The following is a 20,579-nucleotide window of genomic DNA, read 5'->3' on the forward strand; positions in this document are numbered from 1 at the left end:
ATCAACAAAGCACTTTATATTTTAAGGTAAAGGCCGTACAATAATAACCAATAGAAAACCCCAACATTTAAATGTCCCCGCTATGAGCAAGCACTTGATGACAGTGGGAAGGAAAAACTCCCTGTTAGCAGGAAGAAACCTCCAGCAAAGCCAGGCTGAAGGTGTGGCGGCCATCTGCCACAACCGGTTAAGGGTGAGGGGAGGAAGATAGGGCAAAAACCCACCGTGGAAGAGAGACAGAGATTAATAATAAACACACACATAGTGAAAAGCCTGGGTCTGTGCACAACGAGCTCAATTGATGTGGCTTTTACAATTTAAATTCTAAACCTTAAAGGAAAGATTTACATCAAATATAAAAAGCATTATGGAGCATCTTACCGCACACACTCGTCCAACTCGTGTGTGTATGGCCCCCTCTGTTTCTCCAGCCTCTGTGGCCTTCTCAGTGAAGAAGAAATACACCTTATCATTGTCTCTGTCATCATTATCCGGGATGAGGTGGGCTGCAATGAACTTGGGATCTGCAAGGTTGAAGATGGAAAAGAGTCGCATGTGGGAGTATGAGTAAATCACTTTGATCTTTATTTCAGCATCTTTATAGTAAAATTTTGCATATTTCTAACAGACTTGCTGTTGTTTGTTTGTACTTCTTGTTGACTTAACATTGTCTTGTATTGTAGAAACGCTCGGGAAAGAGTGAAACATTACCATGAAGGAGTTTCTGGTCAGTCTCTGTCCTCATTGTGGAGCGACCACCCATACTTCTGAATATCACAGAGTCTCTTCCCAGGAAATCTGCTGTCAGTCCTGTATACAGCTCCCCACCTACAGAGAGACAGGAAATGTTTAAAAGAAGGGGGAAAAAGATGATGAGAAGAGGAGAGTTTACAGAAAATGGTTGCAAGAATGTAAAAAGAGGGTAATTAGTAAATAAAAAAGGAAAGGCAGCCAAAAATAATGGGTGAGTTTGAGGTTTAGTTAAATGAAGAACATAGATGCAGGACAGGAAAGAAGAAAATGAACAAACCCAACACAGAACACACAGGGAGTGTAATTTGAAACTTAAGCATCCTCCACTGAGACCATCAGTAGTGGACCAACTTTAACTTTCAGCCACTCTGAAAATTCTTGCAAATGGAGATAAATAACAAAATCCCTCTTCCAGCACATTTTTCACAATATATTTTGGGAAATCCTCAGCTGTTGGAGGTTATCGGTCACAAGACAAGACAGCGACCCCAAATGCCTATAAAACAACCCACTGCAACTATCACATAATGAAGAATTATAAGAGTGAGTTTTTCATAGTGAAGCTGGGTTGTTTTCAAAAACACAACTGTTTTTAATTTTTCCCAGCTGGTGTAGAAACTCAATCTGGTGACAGACTGTTCTCATGTGACCTTGTGGAAAGGGAAAATTAATTCTTCTTATTTTATTTGGCCATGATAATGGTATTAGAAATGCACAGATACTTCTTTACCGTACAGCGAGACACCCATGCAGTCAAACCTATGTGGTAAGACATAATTAAACGTGCAAATATAAACGCACGGACAACATAATGCTTGCTGACAGGTCGTGGGGAATTGAGGTTTGCGCATGTTGGGAAAAGATCCTAAAACTGAGGAGGAGAGATCATTGAGTTGATAACTGATGAAGAGGATTTTCATCAGGTTTTTATTGTTTCATTCTCAGCGTCTCTGTTTCTCTTTATCTTTCTCATCCAGGGCTGCAGAGTGTCGGTCGAAGCTCTGTATGTGTATTTGTTGTTTCTTTCTTTCAGTATTTGGTTATGGCTTTAGGGACACAAAAGAAGAAGCTTTAAGGCGAAGAAGAAAACATGCATAACAAAACCTTGTGGTTTTGACCACTAATGATCACTGAGGCCAGCAGACAAACTGAAAGTCAAATTCAGTCCCGTAACAAGAGTCTGAATTCAGTCTGTCATCAAACACATCCTTGCTGACCCAGAGTGGAGCTGGAGATTTGCTGACTGCATTTTTTAGATTTTACCATTCAAATTGATGATGAATCCTAAACCTTTAACAAATTATGAGCCTCTACCAGCATGTACAGTATGCTTTCGTCTTTATCTGTTACTATTTCTATGACAAATGCTTTTGTGTCTCTTTTTCTGTATGCATGTGACCGCTGCAGTATCACTGCAGATGTCCAAACTACTATTTGGCTCTAATTTGCGGTCTTCCTGCCAATTACAGTGCACTGAGGGATGAATTCTGATGCTGAAAGCGCCCAGCTGTGGAGCCAGAAAGGGATGTATACGTGCACACACACACTATATATATTTCCACCCTTAGTGGATCCTGGGATTGTGTGTCATTGGCATAAATCAGCGTTATTTCACAAGCCCCAGTAAATACCTCGTGACATTTAGAGAGAAACACCCAGAACTTTTCAACCTTGTCCGGGGGGTGGGGGGTTAAATAGTCAGATGCGGCAAATGAATTAACAGCTGTGCCACAGAGGCTTATGAAATTGATATTTTGTTGTGCAACCCCTTTGACGGAAAATGATGACGGCTAGAACACCCCCTACTGGGTCTTTAACCTACTCTCTCTTTTTTGACATGTTTACCTTTACTCTGACAGCAGAGAGGCAGACAGTAAACAGGAAAAGGAAAAGGGGAATTGACACGTGCCAGAGCAGTCTGTGTTTTAAATGTTTGGAATATGTCAGCGTTATTGCTGTACGACAAAACATCTAATGAATCTTAAACGGGTGCCCTCGCCATATGGCTTCATAAACCACTCAGGAAGCTGTTTAGAAATGTAGGCCAAACAATACGGGACATACCACTGAAGGTGCTGGCGAAGGGGAAGCTGGGGTCATGTGGAACTCTTCCTCTTCCATTTTCCACATTTAGAGGGTCCATTGTGAACACGTGCTGGGGAAGGAAGACACTCAGTTAGTGTTTAATTCCTTAAGTATAGCTGATATAATGTATCAGTGTTTATTTTTTCTGATTCTGAGGAAAAGCTCAGCAGGTATGTCTCCATAGCAGAGCAAATTGGATCTTGTATAAAGGGTTAATTTTTTAATAACTGAAAGGCCATTGTTCTTCCCCTCTGTTCCATTGTCGACACAAATAAAAGAGACCATGGGCTGGTTTTAGTTTCACCGGGTGTTACATTTATTTGTCCTTTCAGCGAACCCGGCGACTGTCTGAGACTGACGGCGCTGTCTGAGATAAGAGGAAATGCAGGATCAGAGCAGTTGCCAGGGTTCAGAAAAATTTCCCACCCTGTTCCCAGTGCAGATTATTCCTTAGAGCTGTGGATTTCGAAGAGCCAGGAGGGTAATAAGTGTGTGTGTGTGTGTGTGTGTGTGGGGGGGGGGGGGGAGTCCGTAAAACACTTATTAAATCGACTTAAAATACAAACTTTGTCAACAATAAAAAAAAAAGTGCTTCAATCCTGAGATCATAAATCTCAGTCAACACATACTCTGCAGGGAAAAAACAAGCAAAAATATACAGCCAAATTCATGACATGTAAATATAAACAGTTTTTTGAGTCTGTGGCCAGATGATAGACTGAACCGTACACCATGTTCATTCAAACCTTTCCTATTTCATTTATTTTCATAACAGCAGCATATCTTGCTGCACAGCAACTGCTGTTTTCAGCACCACCCACAATAGTCTGAAACAAGGCGACAAGAGTCTGCAGCCACATCAGCTCCTTCGCTCACTCCAAAAACAGTCTGTGCTGGAAAAATGTAGGAAGTATGAATGTGACATCACTCTATATTGCATGTTGGGACAATGGCTGAACTTTGTGATGAAATCAAGTTGTTATCTGACCCACTACAGATTTACTGCTTACCTTTGTTTTGTTTGGCTAAAAAGTCTGTTAATTCAGTCAAAATCAAAGCCTGTCTCCAAAAAGGCAGAAGCAAAGCATCGTGTGTGCACCGTGACAACACCCCAAGGTATCTGATGGAGCACATTTGATGCAAATGACCTGGGGTTTGATGGGATTTTGGGGGTTTCATGACATGCTGAAAATGAGCCACACTTACATAGCTGTCACTTACCTTTCTGTGCTTTTGTCAAAATTAAAGCTAAACACAGGTAAAGGGATTCCCCCCCCCCCCCCAACCTGGCAGTATAATTTGAGTATGCTGAATAGAAATGGATGGAGACATGATTTTACAGGTTCGTCCTTCAGTGCGTCCAGGTGAAGAATATATTTTAGGTTTTATAATCCAGTTCTTGCCTGCCAAGTTAACATAAATTCACATTCCCCGCTGACGTCCATTTTACGTGAAACTGCATTTAAATTCTACTTTTCTTACTCTGGCAGAGCGGAGTAAGGAAGCAATTAAAAAAGCCTCACACAGAAGGCTTCTTTGTCCTTTACCCTTTTGTAAAGTTCACCTGACAAATACTGGCCATACTGTATCTTTGGATTGTGTGATGTGTCCACTTAAAAAAGGGTCATTGTGGACAAAAGGCCTTGTGTTTTTCTGTCTTTGAATTTCCACTTCAGTGACACCAGTGTACCAGTCTGTGTTTGCCAGAGACGCCTGCATGTGATCAATTCCAAATGCAGTCAACTTCCAGGAAAAAAAAGGGGAATAGAAGGTGACAAGAGCAGCAGTAGGACCTCTGGTTTAATGCAAGTGCATGTTACTGATTTAAGTGTCCTTACAGTGAACTTTGTCCGTCTCAGTCTTTGTTCCTGTAATAAACAATGGAGCATTGTTACAAGGTGGGCGAGGCTTTGACTGAGCAGAGATCACAGGGGAGATGATGACATTGAAGTAGGCTTGATAAAAATACTGTAAGAAACACAGTGGACAGCAAATACGCCCACACACAGTGTGTCACCCGGGCAGTAATAAGTGCCAAATATCACGGACACGTCAAATTTCTTCACACTTCAAATTTAATGCACAAACTTTTTCATTTAATCTACATGTAGATTTTTGGTTTGAATGACTTTTAAAGGTGTTGAAGGGCAGGCATATGCACAGAATTCACACTTCATCAGTTTTTTAGATTACGAGGAGAAGTTAAAAGTAATCTGATTCATGTCTTGCCCTGTATGAGAATAGAACTCTTTAATTCTTCCAGTACTACACAAGCGGGATTTATGAGGGCTTCATTTGTCATTTTGACCAGATTTTATCCACACCGTGACAATTTTTATTCAAAAACTTTCATATGTCAATAACTTTATAGCAAAAGAGCAGAACCTTTTGTGTAAATGTATTGTTTAATTAGTTCATTATGTCATACAGTAAACCCTTTCCTCCACCACTTTGACTCTTTCTGTGTTGCATTTTTTCTCATTTCCAGCTGCTTTCTGCTCTTCGTCTCCTCTCATGCATGCACAGGTCGTTTAGCTCATTCATTAGTCATCCTTATCCTTTCGGCACCTCTTCACTCACATGTGTGCACATATGTGTGTGTGTGTGTGTGTGTTTGAGTGTGCGTGTGTGTTTTGCATTTCTATATGCAGTCTTTCCGCTGTGCACTTGTGCAGCAAATACGAGTCGGTGCGGCTTTCGGGGTGTTTGCATGTGTGCGTCTGTGTTATCTCATTGTGATCCAAAGGAATGGCGCAGCTGCCTGTTCAGCTGATTAGACTGTCAGAGTCACTTTGCCCATACTTTGCCAAAACAAATACACAGAAGTGCCGTGATACAGGGAGAGAGAAACATCCAGGCCACTTTACACACAGCTGTGCCAAGCAAAACACATCGGACCCCCGCTACAAGACCAGCAAGACAAGTGACTACTGACACAGGCACACACTTCCATTTGTGTAATTTAACATGCGGAAAACTTCATTTATTTAGTTTATTCATTAACCTCCATCCAGCGGATTATTTAACCTTTAAATTAAAACTAATACTGAAAACAATGTTCACCCTTAATCAGCGGACTAAAAGAGAGACTGCAGATTCAATGTTAAAGACTGACCCACCTTCTTATAAATGAGGTGCTGGGATTCACAAGACAGTGAACACAACTTTGCTATTAGCAGTATATCCAGGTGTTTTCTGTTCCAGCTGTTTTGGTGGTTTGACCACTTAGGGGGCTAATATTTTGTGAGTAATGTTAGCAGTAATATGGATATGTGCGTTTTCATTGCTGACAGCAACTACAGTAAACCAGAATTCAATGAATGACAAAGTTGCATTCATAAATATAGGGCCCGACTTGTCTAGTAAAAACAACTCTATTGCTCTTATTGTTGGGAATGTGAAACCAACTACTGGTTACAACCAAGGGGCAACGTCTGAAGCTGAAAAATGAAGTGTTGAAATAAGCGCAGTTCCTCTACTTGCCATTTGAGGCTGGCTCCAAAACCCCCATAAACTCACATGTTAAGATGTCCAACTTTCAGCATTAAAAAGGATCGTTACAGCCTGCCTTAAACAAAAGGTCTGTACTACTGGATTTGGTCATTTCTTCATATAGTATAGATCTCTGTATCTTCCAGTGCATACACAGGTCGCTTAGCTCCTTCTGTTCTGTGGCTTCAGTGGTTATGAGAGTTTCTGCCTTTGTAATGACTCTGAAATGGGTGACATTTTTCTGTGATGCAATCATTGACAAGTGTCTCAATTAGCATCTCACAGGCTTCAACACTACTTAAAGTGATTAAACTGGACCTGTTCACGGTGTTTGTGTGCTGTTGAAACCTTTTGGAGGATTTTAATTTTGATTCAACTTCTAGGTTGGTGACTGCATCTACACTGTTACTTACCATTTAACTTTTACAAGACATTTCAGACTGAACGCCTTCAACCTCCCATATTTTTACAATCCTTTCTTTGTCAGGTTGACGACACAAATGGGTGTGTTTTCTCCACCAGTTAAATGAATGGATAGTGTCTCTTTGGGATTTTTCATTCTGATCCTAATCCTAAGAATAAAATAATAGGCTGCATGCAAAAATAACAGACAGGAACAAAAATTTGACTTTCAGTTTGAATTAGATCATCTGTCCCATTAAGATAAACAAAGGAAAAAAAAAATCCCATTTTGTCCTTGATTGTTATAAATGTTTTGAAGAAGTGACGCCACATTAAAACATAAAATCATCTGTCCTGGACATTGAATCATCAAGTTTATTTGACTTGTCCGGGGTTTATTATTTAACATCAGATAAAATTTTGCGACACAGAGCTGTATAAAACACTTAACGTCTAAAAGTGTTTGGTCTCGCTTCAAACATCTTGGACAACTAGCAGACCTCATGTGACACCATGTTGTACTTGGCTATGTCCCCTCTGTCCAGTCAAATAATGACTGGGCTTCCTCTCTCACTATTCAACTCTCCCTCTGGGGGAAGTAAGCATGGGAATCACACTCTCCCATTTCATCTTTTGTTGCCTTTCATTCCTCTTCTGTTTTCGAATTTATCTTTTCTGGTTTTATTTGCTTTTGAAAATTACTGAATATTCGTCAGCCAAAGAGAAACAGTCTGAGAATGAAGGGAGATTAGAAGACAAGCGGGGAAGATAAAGCAAAAAAAAAATAAAGACACAAGGATAGACGGAACGAGAGCTATTGCCTACAATTATAGCAATTATTACAGTTAAAGTTGATGTAAACTACCAATTAAAATGAGACAAATGGGGCAAAATGAGCAGAAAAAGCACAGGCAGTAAATTTAGCTTTCACTTAAAGAGCTCTAGTGAAGAGTCTGATCCAAAGGCAACACACATGAGAAGACTAGAACAGGTGATTTACAAGGAATCAATTTTTCATCATGCTTTCAAGCTTTTTAGTTCACTTGCAGTGCTGTTACACTGACAGGCATTTACTATTTTTCCCAACGGACATGAAAAATAACTCTTTTTAGGCCATGATGGCGAGCGGAAATGATTTAGCAAATTCCTTACTAAGCAAGTTTATTTTTTTAAGCTCCACAAAACACAAATCTTAAGTAAAAGTCAGCTTTAACTGAAAAATGGACCTTCAGGATCAATGAAGCTTGCTTTAACTCCCTGTATCTGCACATATACATTGAACTTTTTTATGTTTGAATGTTTGCTTGTGTTTCTGTCTCCCTGTCCACATATTTATGTTTTAGCTGGTGTTATTTGTTTTGATGGCTTCTATGTGTGCGTATAAGTGTGTGCCCGTGTCTGTGTGTGTGTGTGGTCTTGTATCTTTATGTCGTCACTGTAACATGTTGGTTTATTTTCACATCTATGACGCTGCCCAGGCAAGCTGTGTCACTCACCGGGGGGGACTTCAGTTTATGTTAGTCTTTAAGTGTGGGGGAGTAAGGGAGAGAGAGAAGGGGGAGACAAAGACACACAGACCTGAGACAAAAATTAGAGGTTCATTTAATGGGGATTATGATGCTCTTAACTGATGATAATTCACTAAATCATGGGTCATTTTTCTGAAGCAAGGAACGCGACACACGAGTTCTTCTTGAATGGCCCGATGAAACTTAATCTCATTGCACATGAGCATAAAAAATGCTTTTAGTGGTTTTTAAATGTTGTCTAAGACACGCCTGACCTCCAAGAAATATGAACATTACTGACACGGCCAATCATGAGGTTACACTGGTGGGATCGTTGACCAGAATGTTTCCAAATCCAATTCTTTGTTTTCATCTTTGAATAAAAGTATGAAATACAGTTGGGCTTGGCTAACACCAAAAGGCAATAACAGCATGTCCAATACTAATAGATTTAGTCAAAACACTGTCTGACAGTGCATTTTATTCCACTGAGAGCCAGCTGTTGTAAAATGAATCAAATATTTTCTCACAACATGTTGAAATTTTTGCATAAAACATTGTTGACAGTCAGGCAACAAAGTGGCACCAAGAAAAAGAGAAGAGGGAGAGAATGGGGTGCCACTGGAGCGATAGAAAGAGTATGTATGTGCCCCCTAACTGAGATGAAACACCTATGAGGTCAAAGGTCATCCCACCCAGAGTCCAGGAACTGAGAGCCTGCCGCCTCAGTTCCTGGGAGAGGTCAAGCACTCAAATGGGTGTGTTTTCTCCACCAGTTTACAATTGGTTATATAAATGGACAGGCTCTCTTTGGTGCTGTCCATTCAGCCGGACTCGCTGACTACCTGACAGGAAACACTTGTAGTCTGAGTGGTGGTTTTAGACAGACACGCAAGCTGGAGAGCAGCTGGCGTCATGATATATTTTAGGAGAGAAGAAGTGATTTGTTTTTTGACATCCATACGACTGTTGCAGGCTGTTCCGCTCATTAAATACACACCTGGGCAGACACACATACGTGTGCAAACACAACTATCCTATCACAAAGTGCATCCCGTGGGGCAAATAAAACAGAAGGAGCAATGATTGCAAAGACAGGTGCACCACCTTCATCATCTTAAACTGGATAGCAACAGATGATTCAATGCACTTTAACAAAAAAAATGACACCTACAGTCCCTGTAGTTTCGTAACTGGCTATCTGAATCATTCCTGCAGGAAAAAAAACCCATAACCGCTTACTAAGAAGTGCTGAGTTCAAGTGTGTTGCTTAGTTGCACTGGGGGCAGAAACTCCTGCACTTCCCAGGAGGCTGCAGTTTAAAACATGTGGCCTACATTTCTGCTCTGCTCCCAAATGCATCGCAACCCTTAACAAGGATTCTGCTGAACTGTTTCTATCTCCAGTGTTTGTTTCCCCAGTTTTGAGCCACGCAGACCACAGTATATTGTCTCTGAGCTAAATTATTTAACATGAACAGAGAAATATGTATTCCATTTTCCATGATGTGCCATAAAACCCAGAGTTCAAAAACCACACTCGGGATGACAGATCAGGGGGGAGGAAGAAAATGACACCGCTAAGGAGAACACACGCTGTGTCAAGCACCTAAATCCATAACAGAAAAGGAAAAATGCACTTCCTGTGCTTTATATGCACACACAAGCCACACACACAAATCAACACACATTCTACAAGGTTGGCACTCTCCCATCCCACTGTCTCATTTCCCTAACAGAGCGCTTTGCCAACATCCACCTCCCCCCTTCCCTAAAGACTGACCCTCTCCTGCTGGGCCCTACAGGGCAGCACACTGGGCAAGGATCTGTTCAAGTGCCGTTAAAGAGAGTCTGTCTTAATAGCTCCATTCATACATTCTTGTCCTTTAAGTGGCTCCAAGTCTGAGAGTCTGCAGAGGTTTCCACTCAGCTGAGCATCTGAGAGCCAGCCTGTGCATTTGAAAAGATGTATAGAGGGTTTAATGCTGCGGCTGAGTGGCCTGCAGAAAAACTCATGGTAGAGCTGCCTGTAGAGAATTAACATTGAACCTCAGGGATCTGTGCACAGACCCCAGTCAGTCTGAACTGTGTTTTTCTGAAAAGCCACATTGGCACCAACCCCATTTGCTCCATTAGACTGATTTCCTCCACAGCTTTGAGGCCACCCAGTCGTTCCTTGTATCATCTCATACATATACACTATTTCTTTTGTATGGTGCCATGCTTTTCTACTGAGAAGTAGTAAGGCCACCTACCTTTCATTATCATGTCAACTGTAAATTTTTGATTAACTGGCCTTTAGTCAGTGTTCATTTACTTAGTATTGACAAATTAATTTCAAATGAACATTTTAAGAGTCACTGGACAATATGTTTGATGACCAATGGAAAAGTGTGCAGAAAGTAACACCCATCTTTTTGAACTCTCTTACTATTTAGCTTGGTGGTTTGATTGTATATTACTGTCTTTCAGCAGTCTCAAAATATACATCATCGACAGTCATTTCCAGGAAAATTCAGGCCAATTGTATCTTTATATGTCCGACTTAAGCCTTGATTATACTTTCTGTACTTGTGAGTCTGCTGGGGTCTTCTTGGGTCCAAATGATATAAATTTCATCATCACACGGTGCGCAAAATGGTTGGTGGACCTCCACATGCCTGCCAATTTTTGTGTGGCCACAGACTCGTCCACTGAGGCTTTACATTTCATTGCAACAGCTACGTATGCACCCCAGGCAGAAGACTTTTAGTGGACGTCAAAGAAAACGTAAAAAGTAGAGCTGAAATGTAGGTCAGTGTAATGAAATATATTGATCCATGCCCGCTGCATGTGCATATAAACAAATTAGCGATCAGTAAAGTGTTTTTGTATGTGTATTTTAAAAAGAGAGAGAAGCAATAAAAGTTCTCAGCGTAACCTGCCAGAGTGCGTTACAGCATTCAGTGCTGTGATTGGTCAGTTATGTGGAGGTGAGAAGTCAGGCTCTTATTAAATTGTGATGTGAAATATATATTCAGAGTTTCTAAAGTTGCAGCTCAAACTGCTAATAACTACACAGTGCATAAAAAGCATGTATAATTTACAGTTCCCAAAAATGCAGAGTGAGTGCAGTTCACACTAAAATAGGAGTTTCCCACAACCGTGACAGCTGCACACCACAGAGCTTTCATCAGCAACCCCAGCTGATATATGTGTTTGCATGTCTGTGTTTTGAGGGGTTTGTGGCTGTATTTAGGTAACTGATTGTCAGTGCATGTTTTTCTATTTTCTGCTGAATGGTGGATGCAGTCAGATAATCAGCTGCCCAAGACAATCTGCAGATGTCCAGAGTTCTATAAGAAGCAGTAGCAGCCCACAGCCACCACCACCACCCGCAGCCCATCTTAAACCCTTCTTACCTCTCCTCTGTGCCCGACATAGATGAAGGCACACATGGGCTGGAAGGCACCAGTGCCACAAGCCAGGAGGTGCGTACGATTGTAGGGCTGCAGCAGGCGAACAAAGTTGGCACACTCTGTCTGCAAAGCACACAAACACACAGTCAGGTTAAAAATCTGTATTTCAAATATGTTAACAAACTGCAGACAAGCTGAGGGTACCAAAGAGAAACCAACAAGCTTATTGATACCAAATGTTGTCCTGAGCCCTGAGAAAGATGAAATGTGATAGCCTCCATCCAGGAGTGGTATCTGTGATTTTTGGATGTTCGCCAAAGCGATGATAAAGAAGGAAATTCATCATATTCAGGTCAAAGGAACTCATGAAACCCAAGAAAATCCTGGGAGCCCGTGTTAAAATGTGGTAGATAATTCTGGTGGTTTGGTATAAAACGTTTGTGGTTATGTAGAGGATAAGATGAAGAGTTCAGCAATAAATCTAAATTCAACTTTTGACAACAGCAACAAGAAAGAGAAGAGAAAAAATATAGAATCAGGAAGAGATCAAATCGGAAAGGAAGACTAGAAGCTGCTCCTGCTTTATCAGGCAGTCTGTAACTGAAGGAAATTCAGAAGAAATTCAAGTTAAAGGTCCTAAAAACAGAAATTGGTGACACATGACAGGAACAATAGAAGTAGTGACTAAGGAAATGAGTATTAAGACCTTTTTATGATACACAGAGTTGCAGAGGAAGCAGAGGGCATGACTACTTCCTCTTTCCTTTGTGTAACAAAGCAGCAGACAAAACGGGTGTCAGCCTGAGGAAAGAAAGGATCGGGCAGCGATCACTCGCAGGTCAAAGTCATCTGCACAATCAGTGCCTAAAGTGTGTGTGTGTGTGTGTGTGTCTGTGTCTGCATAAGCGTGCTTGACTGAGAGTTAGATACTAGAGTGTTGGTGAAGGTTTTTGTGTGTTGTGTGTCTATCTGCGTGTGCCATCTTGATCTCCACATGTGTGCATTTGCTAGTCTTTGTGTTTTTACAAGTGCATGTGTCGAGTAAATCTGCCATGCTGTGCATTTGGCCCCTGTCCCTCTCGATGCTGCAGTTGGACCTGAAACCGCCTCTGATCGTTTCCCCGAGTGCTTCGTTGCAGACCTGATGTAAACCATGTCACTGCAATAAGAGAAACAGTTTACATCATTATATTACTCTCCTCCACTGGATAATTTCTGTGTTTCAAACAAAACCAGGCAAGTGAAAAACAGAAAACGCATTTATATTAAAAATGTTTTCAGCAAATCTAAATGTACTACTGGTTTTTCGATGTACAAGCGTCTAGATTTCAAACATTCTGTTTCCAGTGAGGATGATGGGATATCATTGAGCCAGTTTGGCATAGCTTTTAAAGGTTTTCGGACACCGCGTCCCCTCAGTTATTTATCCTAAATTAGTGTTGTTTTACTTGCTTATAATTTATCTCCAGCCTGTTGGAATCGTCTTCTAAAGGGACAAAATTAAGACGTAAATTTAATTTTGTGGTTGTAAGAAGACAAACAGCACAGCCCACGTAGCCTATTGGAAATGAGTAGAAACCTTCCCCTCCTGCGTTTCTGTGCTTGTACTCGGGCAGTCATCTGAAGATCTGTGTGGCCCTGAGAAAAGAGCGAATTGAAATGTTGAAAAGAGGAAATATGTCTCTCCCACTCTGGGACGTTTGGTTTCACAGTTCTGTGTGGGCTTACTGGGATTAAGTGGCAATAAAGGGAGTGGTGTTTAACAGAAAATGAAGATGTTTGATTACTAAATCTGGTTTTGTCTCACTGGGAGATCTCGGGGAGTAGTCGTAACAACGGCCAGGGCTGAAATTTACCACATAAAAAGTCATGGTTAGGGCAAGATGGTGAAAACAAAAGCATGTAATGTGCTCGTATTAACCTTTAATTAACAAGAGAAGGTTGCCGCCCTCCAAAATGTGTTCTCAGCAACAGTGCTTCCACACTTAAAGATCTGAAATTACCCACAGAAACCACATTTGTGTAACCTGGTATTTGGAAAGAAGAATGTACAGCATTTTAGACAGTGACCTTTTAATCTTTTGCTCTGAGACAAAAGTATCATTAACATAGGCAAATAAGATCCCTGCCAAATCTCTGGCAGAGCTTTGCAATTTGCAGCACTAAACCTCTTTTCCCACTGAATAAGGTTATTAATTTGGATCATACAGGAGTAAAGCAGTTTACTTTCATTAATAGTACAAGATTTCAAAGTGACAGTGAAACATTTGCAGGGTGCTACTGGAAAGAGAAACCTTTTCTTAGTTTTATTTGACATCTACCTTCCTACTTGTAGTGTGCACAATATACTATATTTAACATATTTTGCTATATTTAACATATTTTTCAGTCAATTTGAAGTAAAAAAACAGAAGTTGAAGAAACAAAGAAAGGTGAATGGAGACCAACTATGTTTAAACTAACTAAAAGATAGAATTGCAATCAGAAATGTATCTCCTGGGCTTATTGTGGCATGTACTTTGCTATTATGTTTAATCCTGGAAGGTCAGTTATGCACTGTGTGGTCGTCCAGGGTTATTTTTTTGCCAATAATACCTCATTTTGGAAGAGGGGATCACATTTGAGGAGGACTGCTTGAAAGTTTGAGGCACCAGTGAGATGCTGATTGGAGAAATTTAATTTTGCGGTCACTGGTCCATTAATTACCCGTGTCCTTGGAACACAAAGCTACAGCTAACATGGAGCAAACCACAGAGAAAGCTCCAGCAGCAGCCAAATATGTTTGAGGATGACTGACCCGGGTAGGGAGAGGCAGGTTTGAACATGGAGAGCAGTTTCCAGTATAAACAGCCAATGTTCAACAGAAAGAAATCTGTTATTCTGTAATACTAACAGGAAGTGAGGACCAACACATTTGTACACACGCACACGCACGCACACACATGCACACAAATATGCGCATGTATAACGCTACAGTGAACAGGACCTCCTACATAAATACAGACACACAAAAACACTGTGCAGGCAGTTCAAAGCTGGACAGCTGAATGGTGTGTTCAAGTCTTTGGTCTCAGTTGCTGTTTGATCCTCAAAGAAACGACTTTTCTCGATTGAGCAATGAAAGCACTCAGTCAAGACACGAAACTCCTGTGTGGAGACCTTTGTGGCTTCTTGGAGAACTTAAAAGTCATTCTGAACAGTTACAGACATTTGGTGCATCTTATTGAGATTTATATTAACACAAACAATGAAACGCAATCGAGAGGAGCTTTTGCAGAAGCTCCAATCTGGAGGCCAAAGGCTTTGATGTTATCATAGCTTGGGAGTCTGAGCGCATTATTTATCAAACGTTTATTTATTTTTTAAAACCCAGAATTCTTTATGCTTGGGATCTTGACATAATCAGGTCTTTCTACAAGAAATGTTGGAATACTGACACTATCAGGGCTGCCATTAAAGAAAAAAAGCAGAGCAGTGAGTGCACAATTGATTTTTGGAGCCTACATAAAGAATTCATGCTTCAAATATGCACGCTCAGATGTCAACTTTGCAATCCTAACACCCGTGTTCTTGATCTCAGTGATTTAATCCCTGGAAAGCTTTGTTTGTGCACCATAGGAACAACACTGTGACAATTCCTGGCAGCGATGAATTGATTTGATCATCAACCCAGCAGCAAATGGAGGAAAATTTAAAACAAGACACTACATGTTTAGCAGAAGCTGCTGTCCGCCTCCCTTCCCTTCTGCCTGGTATTTATTTGTGTGAGCTGTGATTAATGGTGGTGAAGGCCATGAGGTTGTGATTCTGGGAGGAAACACTATCAGTAACAACATGTTTTAGGTGGTAGGCACGTGTCAGTAGAACAGTATGGAGACAGACTTTCATTAAGGAGATAAGATAAACACATTTATTTATTTCCACCGAGTTTCAGTGTCATGATGTCAGGATGTGGATGCTGAAGATATTCATTCTACTGCAATGTGCTGAGAAGGAAAACTGCATTTCATTGCTTTTTTTACTTTGTGTAACAAGGATTATTCCAAAGATTAAAATACATTCTCTATAAATTATGAACTGTATTTTTAACCTGATTTTCCTCAGTGTGATTGGACCTTTCTCCCTAAATCACCAAACAGCCACACACTAAAGTCCAAAGACCTTTCACCTTTCAACCTTTATCGCTTTCTGACAATAACCGTATAAGTTGTAACACATGCGCCTGTGTGTGTGTGTGTTCAGTGTGTATGTCTTTTGCTTTGTAGATTATATAGGACGCCGCAGTAATCCATCTCATTTGACACCAAAAAAAGCCCAGAAACACACAGTAAAGGAGATATGTGAAGGAATGCATAAAGGTGGCGGTGCAGTTTAACAAAAACTGTCAAATATCTCAATTTATTTCCCGTGTAGGGAAACACACAATCAATACGGCTCCTTTGGTACCAGTAAGGTAAAGTTTCACACAGCTGGTTTTCAGACCTGTGTAATAATGGATCGTGACATCACTTCTCCACTAAAGAGAGTACAGTAGCGCACACACATCCAGCACCGTATGAGCGGCCTGTAGAGGAAACACCTAATAAAGGTGATATAAGACACCCATGACACACCTGCCACTTCAAACACAGAGACTACACATACTTACAGACACACACATAATATCTAACCACTTCCAGATGGAGGGGCTGTCAAACTCCTTGCCATAAGCACAAAAGGGTACAAAAATTGCTGTGCTTTTATAACTCTTACACTATGTGTTCATTTTGGCGTGTGTTTGTGTGTGTCTGAGTGTGTGTGTTAACCAACAGTACCATTTGCTTCTCCAACTGGAACCAAATGCAACGATGTCTCATTAAATCAACCACACTCTAATAAACTTGCCTCCTTCCTTCCTCCAGTCCTTTCTTTCCTACTTCCTTACATCCTTCCTTCCAAAAAAGCACTGAGTTGATCTAAAGTTGCTTAGAACTTATGACATGATGCCATTTGGATAATAAGCTTTCTTGCTTGAAATAATCTTTTCTTTATTTCAATCAAATTCAGTTTGATATATTATTGTTAATTTCCTCTGTCATCATTTTTCTTTTGTATTTAAAGATGATTGTTAGCAGCTCATGTGTCCTGCTGCCAGTCAGATTTTTAAATCCAATAAACTTTGCCAGGATCAGCTCTGAAACCAGTTTATGACTTCTATCATCGTAACTTATGACTTCCTTCCTTTCAATTTAAAAAAATCAAATGTTTAGTTGAGCAGAAACACGGAGAGACAGACAACTGTTCACACTCACAGTCACAATGTGAACAATCTAAAATCACCAGCTAATCTAACCCTTTGAACTGCATGTCTGTGGACTGTGGAGATCCCATTTTTCTATGTTAAAATGTATTGACTCTTCTTATTAAAGATGTGTTACATTCAGTCACATATTTCATGTTTATATTTATGCAATAATGCTTTAGTTTAGGATCATTTTCAAAATAAATAGATTTCATAATGGACATTTTCCTAATATTAATAACATACTGATATGTTTTCATTTTTAAACCCAATGTTAAACCCGAGTGCTACATTTCCTTGACTGTAGGTAGTTGACTATAGGTTTAAACACATATATGTGGATGAGAAATGTCCTTCCAGCTTTAGGCTTCTGTGTCAGCACCCAGATAGTAAATCACTATGTTTTTCCCTCCTCCTTCTCCTCCTACCTCTCTATATTCCTACTTCCCTGGCATCCTTCACTGAAGTCTTTATTAAGAGCTCTAATGAACAACAAAAATCTTTTCCCTCAACTTCCCTCTGATGTAGACTTCAATACAGAGAAACTTGTTTGGTTCCTAACTCATTAAAATGCTTACTTTTAATAGTTTACTATCTTTTAAGGCAAAATATGACTTGCCTTAAGGCAGGAAACTGCAGTGTCAGCACAACACAACATGGCACCAAACTGTCAAGCTATCCCATTTACTGCACACTTAGTAGCCCTAGAGGAACGCTCTGCTCCTCCCTTCATAACACACCATTTGAGGACTGCTGTTAATGAAAAGCATTGTAAATATTTTGCATCCTAGTTTTCAAACCTAATAAAATCTTGTTTTAAACTAAACAAAATGTAAACCCAACTGAACTCTGAATGCAGGATTTGGATCGTGAGCCTTCAGAATCATTTGGAGCCTAAAGTCAAACTTGGGAAGCTGGAGAGAGCCATCCCTCTGTCATAGTGGAGGCAGTTTATTGAATAAAGAGCTTCTGAGCACCATGAGCCAACTCAGGCACATTTATGGAGAGGTTCTGATGAGATTTTTGGCAGCAATGCACAGTCAGAGTCCAAGTTTCTGGAAACAAGGATAAGACTCTAAAGGTGGACATCAAAACTTTATAGGGAATAACCAGCAGCTTGGAAGACGTGCACAGGTCAGGTAATCCCTGAAGAATGGAAACGTGAGAGGAATTAAAGGGAAGGTGAGGCAGGACTGGGCATGAAAGTGTCAAGACCATGAATGCTCTAAACTCTAGCTCTTTGGGTATGTTTGAACCACGCTGATGGACGTAGCCAAACTGACAACACCCATTTAAAGCCAGCCAGGCAACAGAGACGCCCCCAAGTGTCCATTTGAAGAACAAAAGTGGAAACAAAGGAGACAGAAAAAACACTGGATGTAGTCGTGCCTTTTGAAGCGCTCATTTTGACAAAAAATAAGTTTGCCATTAAATCACCATATTGCAATGAAAATTAAAATAGCCATGTTAAAACAAGCAGATATTAACAATGTTAAAAAGCTACCTGTGGGTCCTTCCCTGTCTGAATGCAGTCTTCTCTGTTGCCAGGTAATGGAGGCCAGAAGATCTATGAGAAAACGGGGACACAGAAAAATTAGTTTGATGATTAATGACCTCATAACTATCAAATACTGTAATGCAAAGAACCGCCTTACTCAGCCATACTGCCAAATGTCATTTTTTCTTGGAGCGACTTTGGTGGGATAGAACAGAAATATCAGTCATTGAGTCGTTAAATGCAAATTATCTTCCTCAAAAATTCAACTTTTGTAGCAGTTAGAAGCAAATTGAGGAGAACAGCTCATCCACAAATAATGAAACAAGGCTTTCCAGTGGGCAGCCAAAGATGTTAGGCGTTAACTTTTGGCTTGTAAAGCTGAAACCCTGTGTGTGACAAGGCAAAAATGTACTTTCCACTCCAACACCAGAAGCCAGAGCCACACACTGAATCATAACTATCACAAGAAATAAATTAAAAACATCAAAAACTGAGCTATATAAAGTTTTTCTTTCAAGCCACGCAGATGATTTGGTTTGAATTTTCCCCAAGTTTTTGATATGACAGTGAAAGAAGGTCCTTTTGAGGTCCTCACAGTAAAACAAACGCATTTATAATGATCAACAACAATGTCTTCTTAGTGACGATGCAAGGCCAAAGGCTTGTGGAAAGAAATGCTTCTGATGAATGATGTAATGCTCTGTGTGTCATTGTCCCTCTCCTCTACTTCCACAGCGCTGAACAATCTTTAGACCACAATGTAAGTCTTTTGGTTGAAATTTTCCATTTGCTTGGTCCGAAGAGCAAATCTTGTACATAGGCTACACTAACATACTACACAGATGTCTGAAAGATTTCAAGACTTTCTTTTTCTGTGCCAAGACAGGAAATTAGATTTCTGGCTATAGATAAGCAGGGAGAAAAGTGTTCAGCCACCTTAAGAGTATCATTTCAACACCATCTGGAGCTATAATAAAACACAAGTTCTCACAGCATAGATTAGGAAACTCCCAGAGTCTTCCTCTCAGTCTGCAAATTGGATAATCCAATGAGGTGAATCTCAGAGAAGCATGAGGTAAAATTTGGACTTTAAACAATGGGGCTAGTTTTCACACTGCCACTGAAGAGAAAAGCCCAAGTCGGTTTGAGCTGAGCTTAAGTGGGGTGTGTAAAGTCATAGTGTTTGTGTACTACCACGAGTTTCTCTGAGACAATAAGTCTTTGTCTGATCTAACAGGAAACTGCCTTAGCGGGATGTTAGCAACCGGAGGGGAAAACAAATGGTCCCGACTTGCTTCACCATGTCTGATTGCGCTCAGCGCGTGGATGAACAGCATGTGCACATGCACTGAGTGCCACTGCGAAAGTCACTGTTATCAAAGAGCATTATGTTGATGGATGTTTATCATAATGAAAAACTAAATTGATGCACATTGTTTAGCACTGGGATCCATAAAGAAAGCCTTTTGGTCTCCTAGATGAAGGTTTAGCGCTTTGTAAACTAGCCGTCCATCCCAACTACCTCCTGGAGCTGTTCCGAAATAGTGTGCTTCATTTAGTTTAAACAAATCCAGCCAGTGTGTACACTGCAGCTGAACGTAGATGGAAACTGTTTAGTTGAGCAGAAACATGAATTCTCACCACAGCCGTGTGAGTGGTGACACGCTTCATCCAATTCTTTTCCAGCTTCCTAATCAAAAATGTATTGGAGACAAATCTTAGTATGAAATGGACACTATTGCTGATTCATTTGTCATTTACAACTCCACAAGCTGGCTTGCAATGGTAGAAATCAACTGGAAACAATGTATTCTGTGGATCAGGCTAAAGTTTGGCTTGATTATGGTCTGTTTCAACATTTTTTAATATATACACAGTCAAGAGGGTCTTAAAGTGCTCCTTAATTTTGAGACCATAAATGCCAGATGTATGCATTTTATTGTTTTATTCATCAAACACAACACGTTTTATGTGCTGTATGTAGCTTTTTTTTGCATTTATGCACAAAATAATCTGACATCTCTGCATAGCAACACAGAGCCAAGGCAAGATGTAAATGGAAACTTGATTTAAATACTAAAAGAAAACATTACGAGTCCTTTAAAACCTGCTCAGTATTTAAATCGTCTCTCTAAGAAGATTTAAATACTGATTTAAATGTCA

General features: G+C 40.3%; 1 protein-coding gene across 2 annotated transcripts in view; it reads right to left on the bottom strand.

Moving 5' to 3' along the window:
* The window catches only part of sema3bl (sema domain, immunoglobulin domain (Ig), short basic domain, secreted, (semaphorin) 3bl), a 59,823-nt gene that overhangs the window by 16,593 nt on the left and 22,651 nt on the right, over positions 1–20,579 (bottom strand). For both annotated transcript variants that reach the window (XM_026153636.2, XM_026153635.2), the window contains exons 3-7: positions 18,423–18,485; positions 11,641–11,760; positions 2,818–2,908; positions 712–828; positions 382–524 (exon numbers count right to left, since the gene is read on the bottom strand). In XM_026153636.2, coding sequence (XP_026009421.2) covers positions 382–524; positions 712–828; positions 2,818–2,908; positions 11,641–11,760; positions 18,423–18,485 — 534 coding nt within the window. The remainder of the gene's footprint in view (positions 1–381; positions 525–711; positions 829–2,817; positions 2,909–11,640; positions 11,761–18,422; positions 18,486–20,579) is intronic.

This window comes from Astatotilapia calliptera, chromosome 20 (assembly GCF_964374335.1).
Source record: "Astatotilapia calliptera chromosome 20, fAstCal68.1, whole genome shotgun sequence".
Classification (NCBI taxonomy): Eukaryota; Metazoa; Chordata; class Actinopteri; order Cichliformes; family Cichlidae; genus Astatotilapia; species Astatotilapia calliptera.